At 42.1% G+C, this 19,763-nt stretch overlaps 1 protein-coding gene across 4 annotated transcripts in view; it reads left to right on the top strand.

Annotated features, from left to right (window-relative positions):
* The first annotated feature begins 3,964 nt into the window (after window positions 1-3,964).
* Cdc27 (cell division cycle 27) overlaps window positions 3,965-19,763 on the top strand; it is a 56,485-nt gene continuing 40,686 nt past the window's right edge. For 2 of the 4 annotated variants that reach the window (XM_013354568.1, XM_026777172.1), the window contains exon 1: window positions 18,665-18,732. In XM_013354568.1, coding sequence (XP_013210022.1) covers window positions 18,665-18,732 — 68 coding nt within the window. Of the gene's footprint in view, window positions 4,152-18,656; window positions 18,733-19,763 lie in introns of those variants that run through there. The other 2 variants (XM_005369408.3, XM_005369407.3) reach the window with 2 other exon arrangements.

Below are 19,763 nucleotides of genomic sequence, written 5' to 3'. Positions count from 1 at the left end.
CAAATGCTCTAAAAGAACTCACTGGGGCAGAAGCAGGCGGATCTCTGTCAGTTTGAGGCCAACCTGGTCTACAAGAGCTAGTTCCAGGACAGGCTCCAAAGCTACAGAGAAATGCTGTCTCAAAAAAACAAAAACAACAACAACAAAAGAACTCATTGGATAGGCTGGAGCGATGAGTCAGCCATTTAAGGCTAGGCTCACCACCAACAGGAGTCCATCAGAGTATTTCAAATAGTGTGGACTTGCCATGGATCAGTAGAAAAATCACACGACAGACTATTAACTGACTGGACAGAAATCTGTCCGTCTCTGCCTCCCTGGTGCTAGTATTAAAGGCGTGTACTGCCATGCCTGCCTCCCCCTTGGTTTTTGGCACAGGATTTCACATTGGCTTAGAGTTGGCCAAGTAGACTGAGCTGGCTGGTCAATGAGTCCCAGCAATATGCCTGTCTTTGCTACCCCAACTCTGGGGATCGTAATTGTGAGCCACTACATATGGCTTTTGCCCATGAGACCTAGGGACTGGACCCGGGTCCTCATGCTTGTAAGGCAAGCCCTTACTGATTGAGCTAGCTCTCTAGCCCTAGATGTTCTTTTGTTTTGTTTTATTTAAAACAGGGTTTCTCTGTGTCCTGGAACTCGCTTTGTAGACCAGGCTGGCTTCGAACTCACTGAGATCCACCTGCCTCTGCCTCCCAAGTGCTGAGATTAAAGGCATGCGCCACCACTGCCCAGCCTCAAGATGTTCTTTTTTATGGAACAGGAGTTTTGGAAAAATTACATTCTAAGCTCAAAATCCACCTCCCCTGTGGTAAACCTACATTTGGTTTATAGAACTCCATTGAACACGTCGAGACTTGAGTTGACACACCCTACGTGACAGAACCGTTCAGTGTATAAATTAACCCCAAATCCAGCATTAATCATGCTGTGTGGTTGCTATAGCATACAAACACGGCTTTAAATTGTTTTAACACAGTTTTGGGTTGTTTTAATAAAAGTTTCCAAATAATTAATAACTGGCAATGGTTCGTCTCGATGTCAACAGGACAGGTTGTAGAGTGACCCAGCTGTGGAAGCGAGCCCCTGGGATTGTCTGTGACCCAGCTGTGGAAGCGAGCCCCTGGGATTGTCTATGACCCAGCTGTGGAAGCGAGCCCCTGGGACTGTCTGTCTGTGATCCAGCTGTGGAAGTGAGCCCCTGGGACTGTCTGTGAGGGAGTTTCTGGACAGGCTCTTTGGGGTGAGAAGACCGCCCTAAGCATGAGTTGCAAGATTCCGTGGGGTGGGGTCCCAGACTACATAAAAACAAGCAAGGGAGCTAGCCTTCCTCCCTCTCCCTCAGCTTCCTCACTGCAGGTACCATGCGACCAGTCACCTCAAGCTCCTCTTGCCATGCCTCCCCCCACTAGAAGGGACTGTACTCTCAAACCATGAGCCAAAATAACCCCCTCTCTTTTGTGAGGCAGGCTACCTGGCTGTCCTGGGTCTCACTAGACCAGGCTGGCTTGGTCTACACACGCATGACTATCTGTCTCTGTCTCCCAAGCACTGGGACTAACGGCACGTGACACGATGCCCAACGACCTTCTTTTAAGTTGCTTTATTAATTATTTGGTCAGAGTTGCAAGAAAGGTGACTGATGCATAGTCCCGCAGCATTGTAAATTACCAGAATAAATCTACAGGGCTGCTGAGCTTCTAGGGTCAACGTGTAAGGTATTACTTCTTCCCATCCCTTGGTTTCCATTCCCACTGACAGACTCTCTCATCTTATACCTGATATGGCAGACCATTTCCGAGGATGGCCTGAGCTGAGGGTGTACATCAGTGGTAGCTCTTGCCTTATATTTGCAAAGCTATGAGTCTGAACCAGGGTCAGGGGAAGAAGTCAAAGATGACCCAACAACCCCTCCCATAGTGCGAACCTTTTGCCACTCTTTCCCTGAGAGATGGAGCTTGTTTTCCTCCTAGTGAATCCAGGCTGATCCTGTGTCTTAAAGTGACCAGCAAGAAACAATAGGTTTGACTTATATAGATCTAGGCTTGAAGGGGCCTGACAGCTTCTATTTTCATGGTCTTGCTTGACAGCCACAAAATCAAACTAGAATAGCCCACTGAATGGTAAGCGATCACTGTATGAGAGAAAGGTTTTGTGGGGGAGAATTGAGGGGTTCAGATATAGCGAGAACAAGGCCTTAGACCCACGGGTGAAGTTGTGCTCCAGCTCTAGCTATGTCAATCATGACAACATTCTATGTCCGTGTGACTCTCTTACCACAGAGGACTTTGGGCTGTGACTATTATCTGAAGGATTTCATGTGATTTAAACTGAACTTTAAATAGCTAGAGGCTGTTCTATAGGTCAGCACAGATGTCTGTTCCCACTCTGATTCATCCAACACAATCCCACTAAAATAACAGGGCATGGCCGGGCGCTGGTGGCGCACGCCTTTAATTCCAGCACCTGGGAGGCAGAGACAGACAGATCTTTGTGAGTTCGAGGCCAGCCTGGTCTACAGAGCAAGTTCCAAGTTCCAGGACAGGCTCCAAAGGTACAGAGAAACCCTGTCTCGAAAAATATAAAACAAACAAAAGCGCAGGGCATGGGGCAATGTCTAGAGATGGTTGATGGAGAAGGATAAGATCTATTAGAAGGAAAGGAGGAAGAGGAAAAAGACGATGGCACCATTAGATGACTTCCCTCCAGCATCACCCAAAGGACAAGAGGAACACATGCTAATAACTTCATTATTTGTACACAATGTGGAAATGAACGGTTGGGGGTGAGATTGATTGATTTTCAGAGCTAGGCCTGGTGCCAGCAGTAGTCTGAGAGGCTAAGGCAGGATTTAAAATTTTAAAGACAGCCTATGTATCTCCAATACTTTAAAAGAAAAAGAAAAAAGATAACAAGAGGCCTGGGATGTAGCTCAGTGGTTGATCACTCGCTCAGTATGCACCGCAGTAAGAGGTTCAAGCCCCAGTTATCAACGGGAGAAAGGAGACTTCCAGTTTCACATCCAACTTAAAGGATTCCAAACAGAAAGTTAACTTTCAAAAGTTTTTCTTGTCTGATGAAAAGTGAGATTTTAATAGTTCCTTATTTTATTCTGAGGATGTGGCAAAAAGGTAGACGTTAAACCCGTTAAGCCCTCTGTTTGTGTCTGTATCGACATCTGTCATTTTAATCCCTACTTATTTCCCTCTTCTCTGAGGTTGAAGTTTTACATCATCATAACAGGTAGCACATAACATAGCTCTCAGTTACACAGGTATTTTTTTTTTTCCATTAGGAGCCAGGGTGTCGTGCAGCCCAGGCTTGTCTCAAACTCGCTATCTAGTTTGTTAATTATCCTGTACTCTAGCTCCTTCTGCATCCACCTCCCAAGGCAGGCGTGTACGTCGGGTTTCGTTGGTACTGGCGATCCACCCCTAGTGCGCAGCCTAGTCTTTTTTTCTTTGCAGCACACCGTAATCTCTGTACAGGAGTCCTATGTGTTTGGGGAATGGCAATGTTCCAAATATTCCTCGATTTTCCTCAGAGGCCTGCGTAGAAATTTCCAGGAGTGGATAATGATCAAAACTCAAAAGACTTTATTAAATTCAACCCCAAACTGGTATTTTACCCTCCGCTAAATTTACCGTGCACAATGCAGAAGGACGGAGGCGCGAAGCCAGACCTTAGCTACGTCCGCAGAACGCGGGTCTCCGGATCCCTCCCTCCCGGCCCATCCTACTCGGTGCTCTTTGGGCGTGGCCCAGTTAGCGTGGCCGACTGGGCGTGGCGTGTGTGGGCGAAGGCGTGGCTGAGAAGAGGAACTTCCGATTGGATCCAACCCAACAATTTCCGGTAGCACTCGACAATTTCCGGCCACGGGCTCCGCCTCCACGGACGCACCTCGGGTATTTCCGACCTCTCTCGGGTTTTTCCGTCTCTTCCTCGTTTAGCACTCTCCACTTCGGCTATTTCCGTGTAGCGCTCGGAGGAACTCGGCAGCCACTCGGCCTCCCCCATCCCCCGGTAACGGTCGCTGGTGAGTTTAAATGAGCCGGGGCTGGCCGGGCCGGAGCCGCTACGGGGGGGGCCTGAGGCACTGCAGAAAGAGGGCCTGAGCCTCAAGGATGACGGTGCTGCAGGAACCTGTCCAGGTAATGCTAGTGCCTGCTCCGAGGCCTGGCGCCATGCCTGGGTCGCAGGCAGCGAACAGCCACTTCGCGGCCTGCTGCGGCCTAGGCCCGGCTTCTCCCGCCTCCCTTTCGGCGAGCCCTACCTGTCTTTCGTCAGTGCCGAGGCCTGGCCCGCGGCCTCAGCCGAGGTTTGCCCCGGTCCCGCACTACTTCTCGCCTCTTGTGCGTGCGCTGTTCGGCGGGAATCACTCGGTTTCCGTCGGCCCTGGCGTCCGGCCATTCCCCTCCTGGTAGTCGGGGGCCCTGCCAGCGGTGGGAGACGAGGGGCCGAGATGGCGCCCCGAGTGCTCGGCGCCCCGGGGGCCGACACAGGAGCGCTTTAGAACCGAACTGGTGGGATTTCACACTGGTGGGGCAAGTTTCCTGGTGTTTTCTTTTACGTGAGCTGGTCGAGGGAAGAGGGTAAAATTATCCGTATTTTTGATAATAGTTTTTGTTTCGGTGGCGGACTTTCCTGTCCACGTTACCGTTCTCGCTCAGTGGCTTTCCCACCGGACAATGACGGTCCGAGGAGGGAACTCCTAGGCCCGCTGCTGCGGTGCAAACACCCAACCAAGCAGGGGAGTGGGCGACAGGGCAGGACTGGGTTTTTCCATGACCTAGCATTGGGTATCGAGAGGCATTTTATCATGCATATTTAAAAGGCGTTTAAGAAATTAGAGATAATTGCTTTCCCGTCCATTTCATTCTTCGTCCATTCCTTAACCACACCAAGGTATGCTTTGACGCACACGCTGCTGTTGTCAAAGTGTGTGATGCCTTGCCAAGTCATTTCCCCCGCTGCCACATCTGAAACCTTTTGTCCCTTGGTGATGGACCAGGTTTGGGAGATTTGTTGTTCCTCCGTATCATCTTTGACATGACCAGAGTTGGCCTCCATTAAATTATTGCCATTAAGCCATAAACTTTATTTTGAAGTTATAAAGCAAACCGATTTTAGAAATGGCTGCGAATGGCCTGAGGTAAGGCTGACAACAAATGGCAAATATTTTAATGCGTCAGAAAGGCATTTCCTTAGCTTACCATCGCAGCAATTGTTTTCCATGGTTAGCCTCATCGCCTGCGTTTACATGGTGACAGCTATTAGTATTTGAATTAATGTAATTCTGGGTTGTATCTTCGCAACTGTACATGCCGTCGTACGTTGTATCAGTTCTTCCAAAGCTGTGTTTCTTTCCAAATTTCTCTTCCTAGTGTAGAGTCCCTTGTATGACCCTTTTGAGGCCTAACATGCAATCAATTCGGATAATTAGTTTTTTTTTATTTTATACTGTAGTTTTGCTGGTTCTTTTGCTTTTCTGGATCCAAAAGGCTTCTAAAGTGATATGATAGTTGCAGTGATAGCGTGTAAATCACTAATTTTAATTTATATTAAAGCGTACGAGAGTAGACTATATTGTTTATGGGAGACAGAATCCAGCAGGTTTCCGGTTCGTCTTTAAAATCCTGCTAGCAATAGTACACTTACTTCCCTTTGTTTTCCTCCATAACTTTGTTCATCAGAGTGTAGGATAATGGTAAGAAGTTTTAGGGTGTGAGGGGGTGAGAATTTGGGTTTCCATTTATAGATGCAGAGGCAGGAGGTCAGGAGTTCAAGGTTATCCTCAGCTACTGAGTAAGTTCAAGGCCAACATGGGCTGCCTGAGACACAGTCTAAAAAGCCAAACAAAACCCCAAGCTAGCCGGTAGGTGGTGGCACACGCCTTTAATCCCAGCACTCGGGAGGCAGAGGCAGGCAGATCTCTGTGAGTTCGAGACCAGCCTGGTCTACAGAGCTAGTTCCAGGACAGGCTCCAAAGCCACAGAGAAACCCTGTCTCGAAAAAAAAACAAAAACAAAAAAAAAAACCCAAGCTAACAACAAAAGAGTAGTTAAAGGGGGGTCTTAGACAGTGGGAAAAATGAGCTAACTTCGAGCAGGAATGCTGTTGAAGACGAGAAAGACCTGGTATCAAAGAATGAAGGGAAGCAATATTAAGATAAGTGTTTTAAAAATTACTCATTCCCTATATTGGGATAAAAATAGTGTTGAAAACATTTTTTTTGTTTTGCTCCTGGTGATCTAGGCACAGGACAAAGTTGACACAAGTAATACTCAACTGTTTGTTCCTACTTTTCCCCCCTTTACAGATTTTACATGGACTACCGAGCAGAATGTGCCAAATGGACTTAAATATAAGCCCCTCCCCAAGTTAATGCTCATAGAAAAAGTATTATTTTGTATATGAGTCCTTACCCCCCCCCCCAAAAAAAATCTTTCCTATTTCAAAGCAAAATTTTCTTTTGTGGCAGGTCTCACTGTATAGCCTGGCTGGGATTAAAGGCATTCACCAAAGTATTAATTTGGATGCTTGTTAAAAATTCACTTGATAAAATTGGTGGTGTTTTTTTGTTGGTAGGGTGTTTTGTTTAACATTTGCTTCTTGTGTGTGTTAGTCTTGGTGGCAAGCATTTTTACCCTCTGAGCCTTTTCACTACTCTGTTGTTGCTTTAAGAGGGAGGCATTTTATATAGATGTATCAATTGGTAAAGCTATATCAACTGTTTCTGTAAGTGAAGCTTCACAGAAGTATCAGATAAAATTGTCAACAAGCCTTTTGAAAATGATTTTAATATGCAATAGAGTAACTGGATATAAAAACCCTGCATGTTAGCCTGCTTCTGAAACTCCAACTAGAAGCAGGAAGATGCTGAGTTCAAGGTCAGCCTGAGCTACAGAAGACTGTCTTTTTTAAAAAAAAAAAAACAAAAAAACAAAGTGAAGTAATTTGGGTACTATTTATATACATATTCTTTTGGAGTTTTATTAAATAATGAAGAAGTACTTTTGGCTTGGGGTAAGATTTCCCCAAGTGTCATCTAAGATTGATTGAAAGAGTACCCTACTCTGGCTCTCTGAGAGAGGTACCGTGCTCAGGAGTAAGCCAGCAGTCTTAGTGTCAGAGGGATCTAAAGTAGCAGTGGAACGGGAAAGTAGAGAAAGGGTTGTAGAGGTAGAAACACATTCAGGAAATAACCTGGGAAGTGGAACCGTTGAAACGTGGGGTTGGGGCTTCCTGGAGTTGGTATCAAAAATGACTGCCTGAATTTTATTTTGGTGGTACTATTTTAACAATTAAAAATCCAGCTGGATGTTGTGGCTCATGCCTTTGATCTCACCATTTGTGAAACTTGTGAGATCAAGGCAGGTAAATCTGTTAGTTCAAGGCCAGCCTGGTCTACATAGTCAGGGCTGTATCGTGAGACCCTTTCTCAAACAAAACACAATTCAAAACTTCCCAAAGCTAAAACTAATCCCTTAGAAAAATAAAAAATAAAAAATATGCTTTTCTGCCTCTTAGGATTGGGGGAGGATTCAAAAGGACATTTAAGAATTCTGATTAGAAGAAAAGAAGTTGAAGATAACTTGTGAAACTACCAACTATAAAGACATAATTCCTAATCTTAGGGTTCTAGTCCTGAGAACATGGAGAATGATTAGCAGGAAAAATTGGATGTTAAGTATGCATTTGATTATACAGATACTAATACAGGAATTCAGGAAAGAGATATCTTTGTAGGTCAGAATAAAAAAGGAAATACTTGCTTTTGAGCAAGTAGAATTTCAAACCTAAGAAATTGGAAAGGAGGAGGAATATTCTTGGCATGAAATGGCATAAGCAAAAGCCCAAGGATGAGAGTGTTATTTAGGGAGAAACAGTAAAATATTGTATTCTTAACTAGAAGCTGAAAACAGAAGGGTTTGAGTAACCAGAATCAGATTACAGGAGACTTCACATTTAAGATGAAAGATTTAGATTTAGTGTATTAATAGTGAATCTTGGGCTGACTTTGTACCCTCTTTGTAGCCCAGGCTGGCCTATAACTTACTATGGTCTTCTCTTTGCCTCTGGAGTGCTGGGGTTATGAACTTGTACCACTACCCCTGGCTTCAAGACAGTTTTAATAGAGCTGTGTAGTAAAAGCTGTGTGTTGGGACCAGGAGAAAAGACAAGTTAGATACATAGACTGGAAGGATGGCCCTCTACTTGGTAATGTGGACCAGGGTTTTTAATTTTGGCAGGATTGACATTTTGGAGAAAGTGGAGTGGGTTCTGTGTGTATTAAGGAGTGTTTTACTGCATCTCTGTTTATTTACCAGATGCCTCCTCCATTTTGAGACCAAAAATGCCCCCCACCAGACATGGCTTAATGTGGGGTCAGAAAACCACCTAGATACAGAACCATCTTACAGAGCTGGGTGTGATGGCAACATGCCTGCAATCCCAACACTTAGGAGGTAGAGGCAAAAAAGGATCAAGGAATTCAAAGCTTGCCTCAGCTGTGTCATAAGTTTGAGACCAGCCTGGGCAAAATGAGACCCTGTCTCAAAAGCAGAAACATAAAAAATAACCTATCAGATAGGTAAAAACTAGAGTTACTGAAATTAGATTCTAATGTATGAGATAAATTCTGTAATTTGTGACATTTTTTTGTTAGGGTTTTTCCCTTTCTTCCTCCCTCCCTCCCATCCCCTCTCCCTTCTTTTCTCATACCTTACTTTTTATAAAGCTTTTCTTGTTGTTTTTCTGGCCTTAAAACAACTTTGTTTTTCTTTTGTCAAATATAAGACCAAACAATTCATAGCAGTCACATTTAAATCTGAGTACAGTTTACATTTAAGATACTTGAGCTGGGTGTGGTGGTGATGCATGGACTTGGAAAGTGGATGCAGGACCATGAATTTAAAGCTAGCCTAAGTTACATAGTGAAAACCTGTTTTAAACTATACAAATAAAATTTTATTTCAGCAAGTTCTGACAATGTAAGCCTGTAATCCTAGCACTTGAGACACAAAGGCAAGCAAGTAAGGAGTTCAAAGGCATTCTCTATTACATAACAACTTAGAGGCAAGTTTGTGCAATGGGGCTCCTTTTTTCTTTTGTTTTTCAACAAAACCTCACTTTTGGGTCTCTTCCTTAGTTTACTAGCCCACTTTTATTCTTGGGAATGCTTTTTCTTCTCTTTTTTTTTTGGTTTTTCAAGACAAGATTTTTCTGTAGCTTTGGAGCCTGTCCTGGAACTCGCTCTATAGACCAGGCTAGCCTCGAACTCACAGAGACCAGCCTACCTCTGCCTCCTGAGTGCTGGGATTAAAGGTGTGTGCCACCACCACCCAGCTGCTTTTCTTTTTCTTAGGATTTGTGTGTTTATATATGCACATGCCCCTACATGCTTGCAGGTGCCCTTGGAGGCCAGAAGAGAATCTTGGATCACATGGAACTTAAGACAACAACAACAGGTAGTTGTGAGCGGCTCCATGTGGGTCTTGTAAACTCTGTCTGCATGTATGCCTGAAGGCCAGAAGAGGGCACCAGATCTCATTACAGATGGTTGTGAGCCACCATGTGGTTGCTGGGAATTGAACTCAGGACCTCTGGAAGAACAGTTAGTGCTCTTAACCTCTGAGCCATCTCTCCAGCCCAAGTTGTCTATTTCTATTCCATATTTAACGTAGAAGATACAACCTTTCTCCATCTCTCTTTGTGGTAGCTGTGAGAATCTTCACCTAACCTGTACTATTTTTTTTTCTTAAACTCTACTTAGTACAAGTTATCCTCAAGCTTCAAAAACAAGACCCCCCCCAAAAAAAGAAAAAAACCCAGTTTGATATTATCAGAATAGATGGTAGAACTAGGAGAGGCCTCAGTCAGCAGAGGAATTGCTGCACAAGCATGAGGACCTGAGATTGGATTGCTAGCAAACATGCAGAAAGTCGACTATGGCTTAGCTACCTAACTCAGCCTCAACAAGTTCCAGGCTTATCAGAGGGACCCTGTCTCAAGAGGACAAGGCAGAACAGGATGGAGATGGACACCAGATGTCTTCCTTTGGCCTCTGCACACATGTGCACATGTGTATACAGTGTACAGCTAAAAAAAAGTTATTCGTTTTTAAAGGTGAAGAACAAATGAGGAAGACACCTGACATCAACCTGGCAATGCTCAAGCACATGAATGCATGTACATACAGTGTACACAAAGAATACATAGCAAGTAAGAATTTACAGCTTTATGCTGTTGGTTCATCTTTTATCTGAAAACACCCAGGACTAGATCGTTAATTTCCTCAGTGGAATGTCTCCTACAACATTTTGTTAGAAAGGAAGGAAAGAATGCTGCTCTGTTTGGCTTCCTAACTTTGTTTAGCAACTTCTCACCCATCTGGCTTTTAATCTGTAGAAATGGTGCCCTGGGTGCTGTTTTAGGAGAGGCCTACACCATTTGTTGGACAGGGTGCTGAGTTTAGCTCTGGGTCCATCATTAGCTCTTGATTTGTAATGCTAGAGAACAGTCCATTCCACATCCCCTTCCTTCCCTCAGTGAGTGGCCGAGTGGCCTATCTATCACCCAGGCATCGATACCTGAGCACAGATTTGAGGTGGCCCATCTCTTTGTTGGTGCTAAGAAAGGATTGATGTTCTGGGTAAATCTTCATTTTTTTTTTTTTTATTTCTTATTTTGGGACAAGATCTTTTTATTCACCCATGGCTTTCCTGGTTCTATTTAGCCCATGTGATTAAGGCTCAGAAGTGATTTGTTCTCATCAATGTCAGAGGAATCATCTTTATCTACCTGAATTTGGCTATGAGATTGTAATAAACATTCAAGAAATAATTGCTAAGTTGAGTTAGAATTAATTTCTTCTGTCCTGTTTTCTGAGTGACTCTTTGATAGATTGTTACAGAATCCAAAATTCTGAAGTTCTCAAAGGAGAATATCTGAAGTGTATCACATTTTAATCTTAGTATCAGATATATTTTATATTATGCACTGTTTACCCCCAAACCCAAAAACTCCATTACAAAATTAGAAATTAGAAAAAAAATTTGCTTTTTGTCCTCTCATAACTAGTATCCATTGCCCACCTCCAGTCCTTCCTCATCTCCTTACATTTTGCCTATTATTCTTTTCTTCATATAATGCTATACCTACATGAACTTTTGTTTATGTGCATACATGTATTATTGATTAGAAAAGATTTTTTCTGAGATTGTGTAAACTCAGTATTATATATTTTAGAATAATGTTAGGTAAATAGTGATAGTTTAGAATAATACTTAGGTCCATCCATTTTCCTGCAATTTAAAAAAATTTTTTTAGAGTAGAGTAGTATTCCATGTTTTATGTATACCAAATTTTCATTATCTGATTCATTGATGGACAACCAGGTTGGTTCTAGTAATTTTTTTTATATTGAATAAAGCAACAATAAACTGGGCTGCAAATATCCCTGTGGAGGAAAGGGTATAGGGCTCTCTGGGTATTTCCCAGGAGTGAGATAGCTGAGTCTACAGTGACTGTTAATTTGCGGCTCCACCAACAGTGGATAAAGGTTCCTTTCTCACCATATCTCTGACATTTGTTGTCAAGGTTTGTCGGTGATGGATAGCCATTCTGACTTTTTGAAAACTGCCTCTTCGGTTCATTTGTCCATTTGTTAATGGGTAGTTTTATGGTATTTAATTTCTATAATTCTTTGTAAATTCTAGATGTTAGCCCCTCATCTGACGTGTGGCTGGTAAAGATTTTCTCTTATTCTGTGGGCTGTTAACACTACTGATTGTATTCTTTGCTGTATAGAAACTTGAATTTTCATGTAGGTTCATAATACTTGAGAGTTAGTTTCTTTGCTGTTGATATTATATTTTAAAAGCTCTTGCCTACACCAGTATATTGAAGGGTATTCTCTCCGTTTTCTTCTAAAAGTTCCTGGGGTGGGTTGCTTGGTTGGTTGGTTTTTCCAAGACAGGGTTTCTTTCTGTAGCTCTGACTGTTCTGGAACTCACTCTCTAGACAAGGCTGTCCTGGAACTCACAGAGATCTGTCTGCCTCTACCTCCTGGGTGCCAGGATTAAAGACATGCGCCACCACTGCTTGGCAAATTGTGATGTCTGAAACAGGGACATGAATCAGGTTTTAAATTAAGGTCAATTTAAAAATGATTTTTAAGTTGATTTTTGTACAGTTGAAAGCTATAAATGTAGTTCCCTCCACCTGCAGAAAGAAGTCAGTTGTGTCAGCACCATTTGTTTACTAGCCTGCTTTGTCTACAAAGGATGCTTTTGCCTCCTTCCTCAAAAAGTAAACTTTGCTACTTTATTTCCAAACATAAGTTAGATAGCAATGATTTTGTAGATAGAAAGAATAAATGAGTTTGGGAGTGTATTTGTTTTGACAGGGAGTGTCTCACTATATATATCAGACTGACTTCAAACTCACTGGATGCACCTGCACCTGCTTGCTGGGCACTGGGATTAAAGTATGTGCCAGCACACCCCCTTGATCTTGGGTTGTTTGGTTGCTTGCTTGGTTTTGGTTTTTCAAGACAGGGTTTCTCTGTATAGCCCTGGCTGTCCTGGAACTTGCTCTGTAGACCAGGCTGGCCTCGAATTTACCGAGATCCTCCTGTCTTGCCTTCTAAGTGCTGGGATTAAAGGTGTGCCTCATGACCGCCTGGCTAGTCTATAGCATGTTAAACACCTGCCCTGGAGTTCATGCTTACCAACCCATATGTTTGATTTTTAAGATTCAGCTTCCAGTCAGGCAGTGATGGTGCATGCACGCCTTCAATCCTAGCATCCAGGAGGCAGAGGCAGGAGGATCTCTGGATTCAAGGCCAGCCTAGTCCACAGAGTGAGTTCCAGGACAGGCTCCAAATCTACACAAAGAAACCCTGTCTCAAAAAACAAAAAAAAAAAAGTTTTCAAACTTTTTTGTTTTAAGAAAACAAAATCAGCCGGGCGGTGGTGGCGCACGCCTTTTATCCCAGCACTCCAGAGGCAGAGACAGGCGGATCTGGAGGCCAGCCTGATCTACAGAGCAAGTTCCAGTACAGGTTCCAAAGCTACAGAAAAACCCTGTCTCAATTAAAAAAAAAAAAAAAGAAGAAGAAGAAGAGGAAGAAAGAAAAACAAAATCACCCGATGAGTGACCAAACCTTTTGAAGAAGCTTATTCATAATTTCTTATTGCTAGTAGAAATTTGAATATTGCAGATATTGTGGTTAATAAACAAAATGAAGAACTTTAAGTTGGCTAGGTATCTTTTATTTGTGTGTGTATGTTTGAGTGTGCATGAGCATGCATATGGGGAGTCAGAGGACAGCTTTCTGAAGTTGGTTCTCTCCTTCCATCATGGAATCTGGAGACCAACTTAGGTCATTAGCCTTAGTGCTTTTATCTGCTGAACTTTATATTGTTATGCAAAGTCAGAGTCATGTGGCCATCGAGATAGGTACGCTGTCTGTTATGTTTAATGGATGAATGCTGTTTCCAAAAGCAGTAAGCAGAATAAGTGTGCTGAATGATGTGAAGGTACATGCGATACTCTAGACCAGAGAGCCCTGGACTGTTTTCCAGGTATGTATGGACCAACCACTATTGTAGGCTAGGCTGACTGATTGTCCATGAGTCCCTGGAATCTCTTAGCTTCTTCCTGTCCAGCCTTGGAATTAGAAGCCTACACCGCTGTGCCCATCAGACTCAAGTCCCGGTGTTTACCAGGCAAACACTTCACCAGCTAACCCATCTTTCCAGCTCTGCAGGGTTTCTTGTTTGTTTGAGACAGACCCTTATGTAGCCCTGGCTAGTCTTGAATTCCTGATCTTCCTGTCTTCTGCCAAGTTCTTGGGTTATAGCATAAGCTACCACATGGCTACAAAAAGTTTGAAGAATGAAAATGCACTGAATTTTTAGTGAATGGTACAGAATTTGTCTAACTTTAGACAGTAGAGCTGAAAATTGCTTTTAAAAGACGATTAAAACAAAATTGATTTGAATATCTAGAAAGAATGTGCTTTATTCTGTTGACACTAATTTCATAAGCTTTGTGTAGCTTTCCAAGGAGAATCATTTGATGAGGGAAGAAAGATAACAATGACAGCAGCTAAATTGTTTTGCACAATCACCAGATATGTGCTAGGGATTCCCGTACTTCACTGGGGTTTTGTTTTATATAGTCAGTTCTTAGTTGGGAGACTGTGTGATCAATGAGTACAGGTGCCTGTGGGGAGCAGAAATGTCATAGCCTCTAGAGCTGGAGTTACGAGTGGCTGTGAGCCTCGATGTGGGTGCTGGGAATTTTAACTCCAGTCCTTAACTCCTAAACTGTATCTGTAGTCCTTGAGTCTTATACTTAAAATGAAGAGACACACTTAAGCACAGTGGGAGAAAAAAACCACATGTTTGTGTGCACATAAAAAAAAATATATTTTTTTTTTCAAGAAAATAGACAGCATTTAATCCCAGCACTCAGAAGGTAGAGTTCAAGACCAGCATGGTCTACAGAATGAGTTCCAGGACAGCTAGAACTGTTACACAAAGAACCCTGTCTCGGGGTGGAGGGATGAATTTTGAAGGGTTGGAGAGATGACTTAGGAGTTAAGAACACTTTTGTTGCTTTTACAGAGAATTGGGGGTTCATTACCCACCACTTATAGACTCAGAACATCCTATAACTTCCAGTTCCAGGGTTTCTAGTACCCCCCTTCTGACCTCTTGGTTACTAGACATACAAATGGTGGACATACATACATGTAAGCAAAACAATCATACACATAAAATAAAGGTAATCAATTTTATAAGGTATTGGGGAAATGGCTTTGTTGGTGAGGTGTTTCCCACATAAACCTGAGAGCTTGAATTTAATTTCTGTCACCCATGTGAAAAGTCAGGCGGCAGCACACACCTGTAATCCCAGCAATAGGAAAGAAAGAGTATCAAAAACTAAGGTGGTAGTTGGTCTTTGACCTCTGTTTATATAAGACACAAGAATGGACTTTGAGGACTGATGGTGTCACTTGGGTTGGTAGTATGCTTGCCTAGTGTCCACAGTCCTTGGTTCAATTCCAGCACTGTATAACCAGTAGTGGTAGTGCATGCGTGTCTGTAATCCTGCTCTTAGGAGGGTGGATGCAGGAGGATCAAAAGTTCTAGCCATCCTTGATGTAGGATGTCCTTCTGTATATGTGTTACTTCTATTCGCTAGTGAATAAAGCTGTTTCGGCCTAGCAGAGTAAAGCCAGGTAAGAAATCTTAACAGATATGGAGAGTAGGCGGAGTCAAAGAGACACCATGTAGCTACCGAAGGAGACAGACACTGGAATCAAACAATAGCTGAAAAGTAGATTCATCCCACTTCATAATGGATTTCAATTGAAATTGATGGTAAGATCAGATAAAATTCCAAGAAGAGGCCTTTTTGAAAATAAGAAATTGCATGAGATAGCTTGTGTATATTGTATTATATTATATTATATTATATTATATTATATTTTATCCATTGTGTCACTGTTGTCTTACTGTGTCAAGCTGGAAATAAATGTTGCCTGGTCTGCACAACTCCCGTCTTATTAGGAGGCCCATTTTTCTCTTTGTTTTCATGGTTTGAACTAATAGGTTGGCTCAGTAAAAAAATATGTGGAAATTTTAGGGGGAATGTTTTTGTTTTTCTCTGTAGCTTTGGATCCTATCCTAGAACTAGCTCATGTAGACCAGGCTGGCTTTGAACTCACAGAGATCCACTTGCCTCTGCATCCTGAGTGCTGGGATTAAAGGTGCATGTCATTGTCGCCCAGTTAAGGGGGAAATTATTAAGGAAAGAAAATTCTGTTATGGACTAAGGTTTTTATTTTGTTTTATTTTGAGATAAGGGTCTTTTTAGTCTCGGCTGGCCTAGACCCCACAGAGATTTTTCTACCTTCCAATTCCTGTGATCAAAGACATGTACTCTGGCATAGATCTCTTTCTTTAGGATTGGTTCTGCAAATTATGATTACATTCACTAACCAGCCAATTAAAACTTTTCTGATCTGGAATGAACTTGATTGAAGCACTAGTGCAATCATTAACTTGTATACTTAGCCAACACCTGTGACTTTGTATGATTAAAAGCTATTTCCTTCCTGTTCTTAGCTCCTGTGTGATTTTTTTTTTAAGACACTAATAATATAGTAGTCTTCAAAATACGAAAGAGAAAGGGCTGGACAGGAGCACTTGTTCTTGCCGAAACTCCAGTTGAGGGAATCCAGCACCCTGTTCTGACCTCCTTGGGTACCAGGCATGCATGTGGTATACAGACATACATGCAAGTAAAACCCCCTGCACATACGTACGTACGTACATACATACATACATACATAAATCTAAAAACATTTAAATCAATTCTACAAATATTTATTGAGAGTCTATTACACACACACACTAGGTTCCTGTCAGCTATATCAATGCTTATAGGATGAGAGTATTTATGAGTCTCAGAATGTATGCAGCTTTCAGTATATATTTAAATTATAACAAACCTCAGATATACACCAGGTATTCGAAACATGCAAGTTTTATTATATATGCCTTTATCTGGGAAGCTCTGTAGTTTTCACAAGATTTTCAAAAGAGTGTATATAAGTGGAAATCAGCCGGGCGGTGGTGGCGCATGCCTTTCCCAGCACAGAGGCAGAGGCAGGCGGATCTCTGTGAGTTGGAGGCCAGCCTGGTCTACAAGAACAAGATCCAGGACAGGCACCAAAGCTACAGAGAAACCCTGTCTTGAAAAAAACTGGAAAAAAAAAGTGGAAGTCATACTTTAGTGCAATGTGGAATTTACTATGGGTGTTGCAGTTTTAACACTTAAATTAGTAATTCTGAGCTAGAAAGATGGCTCACATGGTAAGTGCACACCTATAATCTCAGGCAGAGGCAGATTCAGGTTATGCTTTCAGTTTGAGACCAGCCTAGTCTATAGAGCAAGTTCAAGGCCAGGCAGGACTGTAGAGTGAGACCTTGTCTTAATAAAAGTTGGGGTGTAGAGGGAAGAGTGGGCTAAAGATGAGCAATAGTAAATCTTGCCAGAATCTGCAAATAAAAAATTTAAAAAACAAAAAAATTTGAACACTTAGTATTTATTACTGCTGTGCTGTGTTGATATATACTACAAATACATAAGAAGGAAAAGAGTCCTTGCCTAATAGCATGTCAGTAAATTAGCAGCAAATATGGTGGCACATTTTATGAGGGTTCTAGATGTTCTGCACAGCATATGTTTGGTACTTTTAAAAATGGCTTTAATGGTTGCAGAATCCAGCAAACCTTTCTAGCAGATCCTGTTTTTGTTTAGTGGCCTTATGATTTTTATTTTTCCTTATCCCATCTTTATTTCCCAATCAGTAGAAAACCCTCTATCGAAGTGGTTCTCACCCTTTACAGTTCCTCATGCTGTGGTGACCACCAACCATAAAATTATTTCCTTGCTACTTCATAACTACTTCAACCCACAGGTTGAGAACCACTGCTCTGGCCCTAATGAATCTCTTTAGTGTGGTGTGATATTCAGTATTGTAAATATTCCTTTTCATGAGATTGAGCATTATTGAATTGATTTGTATGAAAGTATTTTGGAATAATTGTATTTAACTGTTCACAGAAATATGACACATTTAAACATGTACATACATGTTTAAATGTACATAGAGAAAGAGAGAGAATCCATAGCCTGGAACTCTCTTTCCAGCCCCCTATTTTAAAAAAAATTAAGAAGCTTTTTTTTCCTACCATATTATTTTTTATTTATTTATTTATTTATTTTTGGGTTTTTTGAGACAGGGTTTCTCTGTAGCTTTGGTGCCTGTCCTGGAACTAGCTCTTGTAGACCAGGCTGGCCTCAAACTCCCAGAGATCCGCCTGCCTCTGCCTCCCGAGTGCTGGGATTAAAGGCATGCGCCACCACCACCCGGCTTTCTACCATATTATTAAAAATTTAAAATCTATCTCATAAAAGGAATGAGGGTAAAAAGAAGAATGGGCTAAGGAATTTTTATAGATTATTATTTTAAACTAGGTTTTGGGGATGAACAAGTTATTGGTGGAGAAAAAGGATATACAGAGGTAGGAGATCGGAAGTTCATGCAAGGATTGAGAGGGTAAATGCAGATATGTTAGAAGTCATAAGTGAGAAACTTCTACCACACTAGAATTTATTCTGGTTGTTGCAGTTTTATCACTTAAATTGGTAAAAGTGGGCTGGAAAGATGGCTCACTTGGTAAGAGCACTTGCTGCTCTCACAGAGGACCCATAGGGTTCCTAGCACCTGTTTGTGGTCTCATAACCACCTCCAAGGGATCTGCCCACCCCCTACCTCTGTGAGTGCCTGCACGCACACGTAAAATAAATAAAAATAACCAGGGCTGCTAAGATGCTGCAGCAAGTTAACAGACTTGCTGCCAAGCCAGATGACCAGATTTTGATTCCTAGGGCACACATGGTAGGAGAGAGGTCAGCCTTTGACCTCCTGTTATACCATGCCACACACACGTCCACCCGCTACACATGCATGCACAAACAAAAATAACAAATTACAAATAAGAACTTGAGTATTATGTTCAAGGCTGTGTGCCAGAAGTATGTATTTATGTGCCTTTCCCCTCTGTTCACAGGCTGCTATATGGCAAGCACTAAACCACTATGCTTACCGAGACGCAGTTTTCCTCGCAGAGCGACTGTACGCAGAAGGTTTGTGATGTATTCATTTGTATAGAACCAAAAATGAATGAAATATATGAAATTCCATCACTTTTTATGACTATCAAGATTTATTCATTCTGTCTTTAAATTTTTTCTTATTTTATTATCCTCTAAAGTTATTAATTATTAATCCCCTAGAGCTAGAGTTGTGCCTAAATGTGTGTGCTGGGAACCGAACCCCGGTCACTGTATATTCTTAATTGCTCAGCTACCTTTCTAACTCCTCTCTGTCTTGTTTGTGTGTGTTCCTGTGTATTTGGGTGTGTGTGCAGAAGCCATAGGACAACCTTGGGTGTTGTTTCTCTGGCATTTTTACACTTTTTTTTTTTAACAGTCTGTCTCTTGCCTAAAACTTTTCAAGTAGGCTAGACTGTCTAGCCAGTGAGCCCCAGAATTCTTCCTCTACCTCCTCAGTATTGGAATTATAAGCATGTACCAGGATCCAAAGAATTGAAGTTAGGTCCTGGTATTTTGAATGTGAGCACTTTACTCACTTGAGATCTTCTGTGTTTTGTTTTGTTTTGTTTTTAGTCAAGCTCTCCCTCCCAAACTGGCCTTGAAATCTCAACTGCCAGATCTCAACTCTCAGTCTCCCAAGTTCTGGGTTTTTTGTTTGTTGGTTGGTTTATTTGTTTGTTTTTCAAGACAGGGTTTCTCTGTGTAGCAGTCCTGGCTGTCCTGGAACTCTTTCAATTAGATCAGGCTGGCCTTGAACTCACAGAGATCTCCTGCCTCTGCCTCCCGTGAGCTGGGATTAAAGGCGTGCATCACAATGCCCGATATTTTTTTTTCTTCAGAAAATTTTTTACTTTTTTTTTTTAATGGGATGGCATATGCTGTGACTTATGGAAGTCAGAAAGTAACTTGATTGAAAAAGTTGTTTTTCTTCTTTGTGGGTTCTAGCGATTTAATTCAGGCCCTCAGGCTTGGCAGCAACTACACCATCTCCCAGGCCCCAAACTTTGCTTTATCTTGAATATAATTTAGTATTTGGTGTTAGAGAGGAATTTTTTTTTAAT

Source organism: Microtus ochrogaster, unplaced genomic scaffold (genome assembly GCF_000317375.1).
Source record: "Microtus ochrogaster isolate Prairie Vole_2 unplaced genomic scaffold, MicOch1.0 UNK48, whole genome shotgun sequence".
Lineage (NCBI taxonomy): Eukaryota > Metazoa > Chordata > Mammalia > Rodentia > Cricetidae > Microtus > Microtus ochrogaster.
The sequence above is the reverse complement of the archived record's forward strand: the minus strand, read 5'-3'. Positions and strand labels throughout refer to the sequence as shown.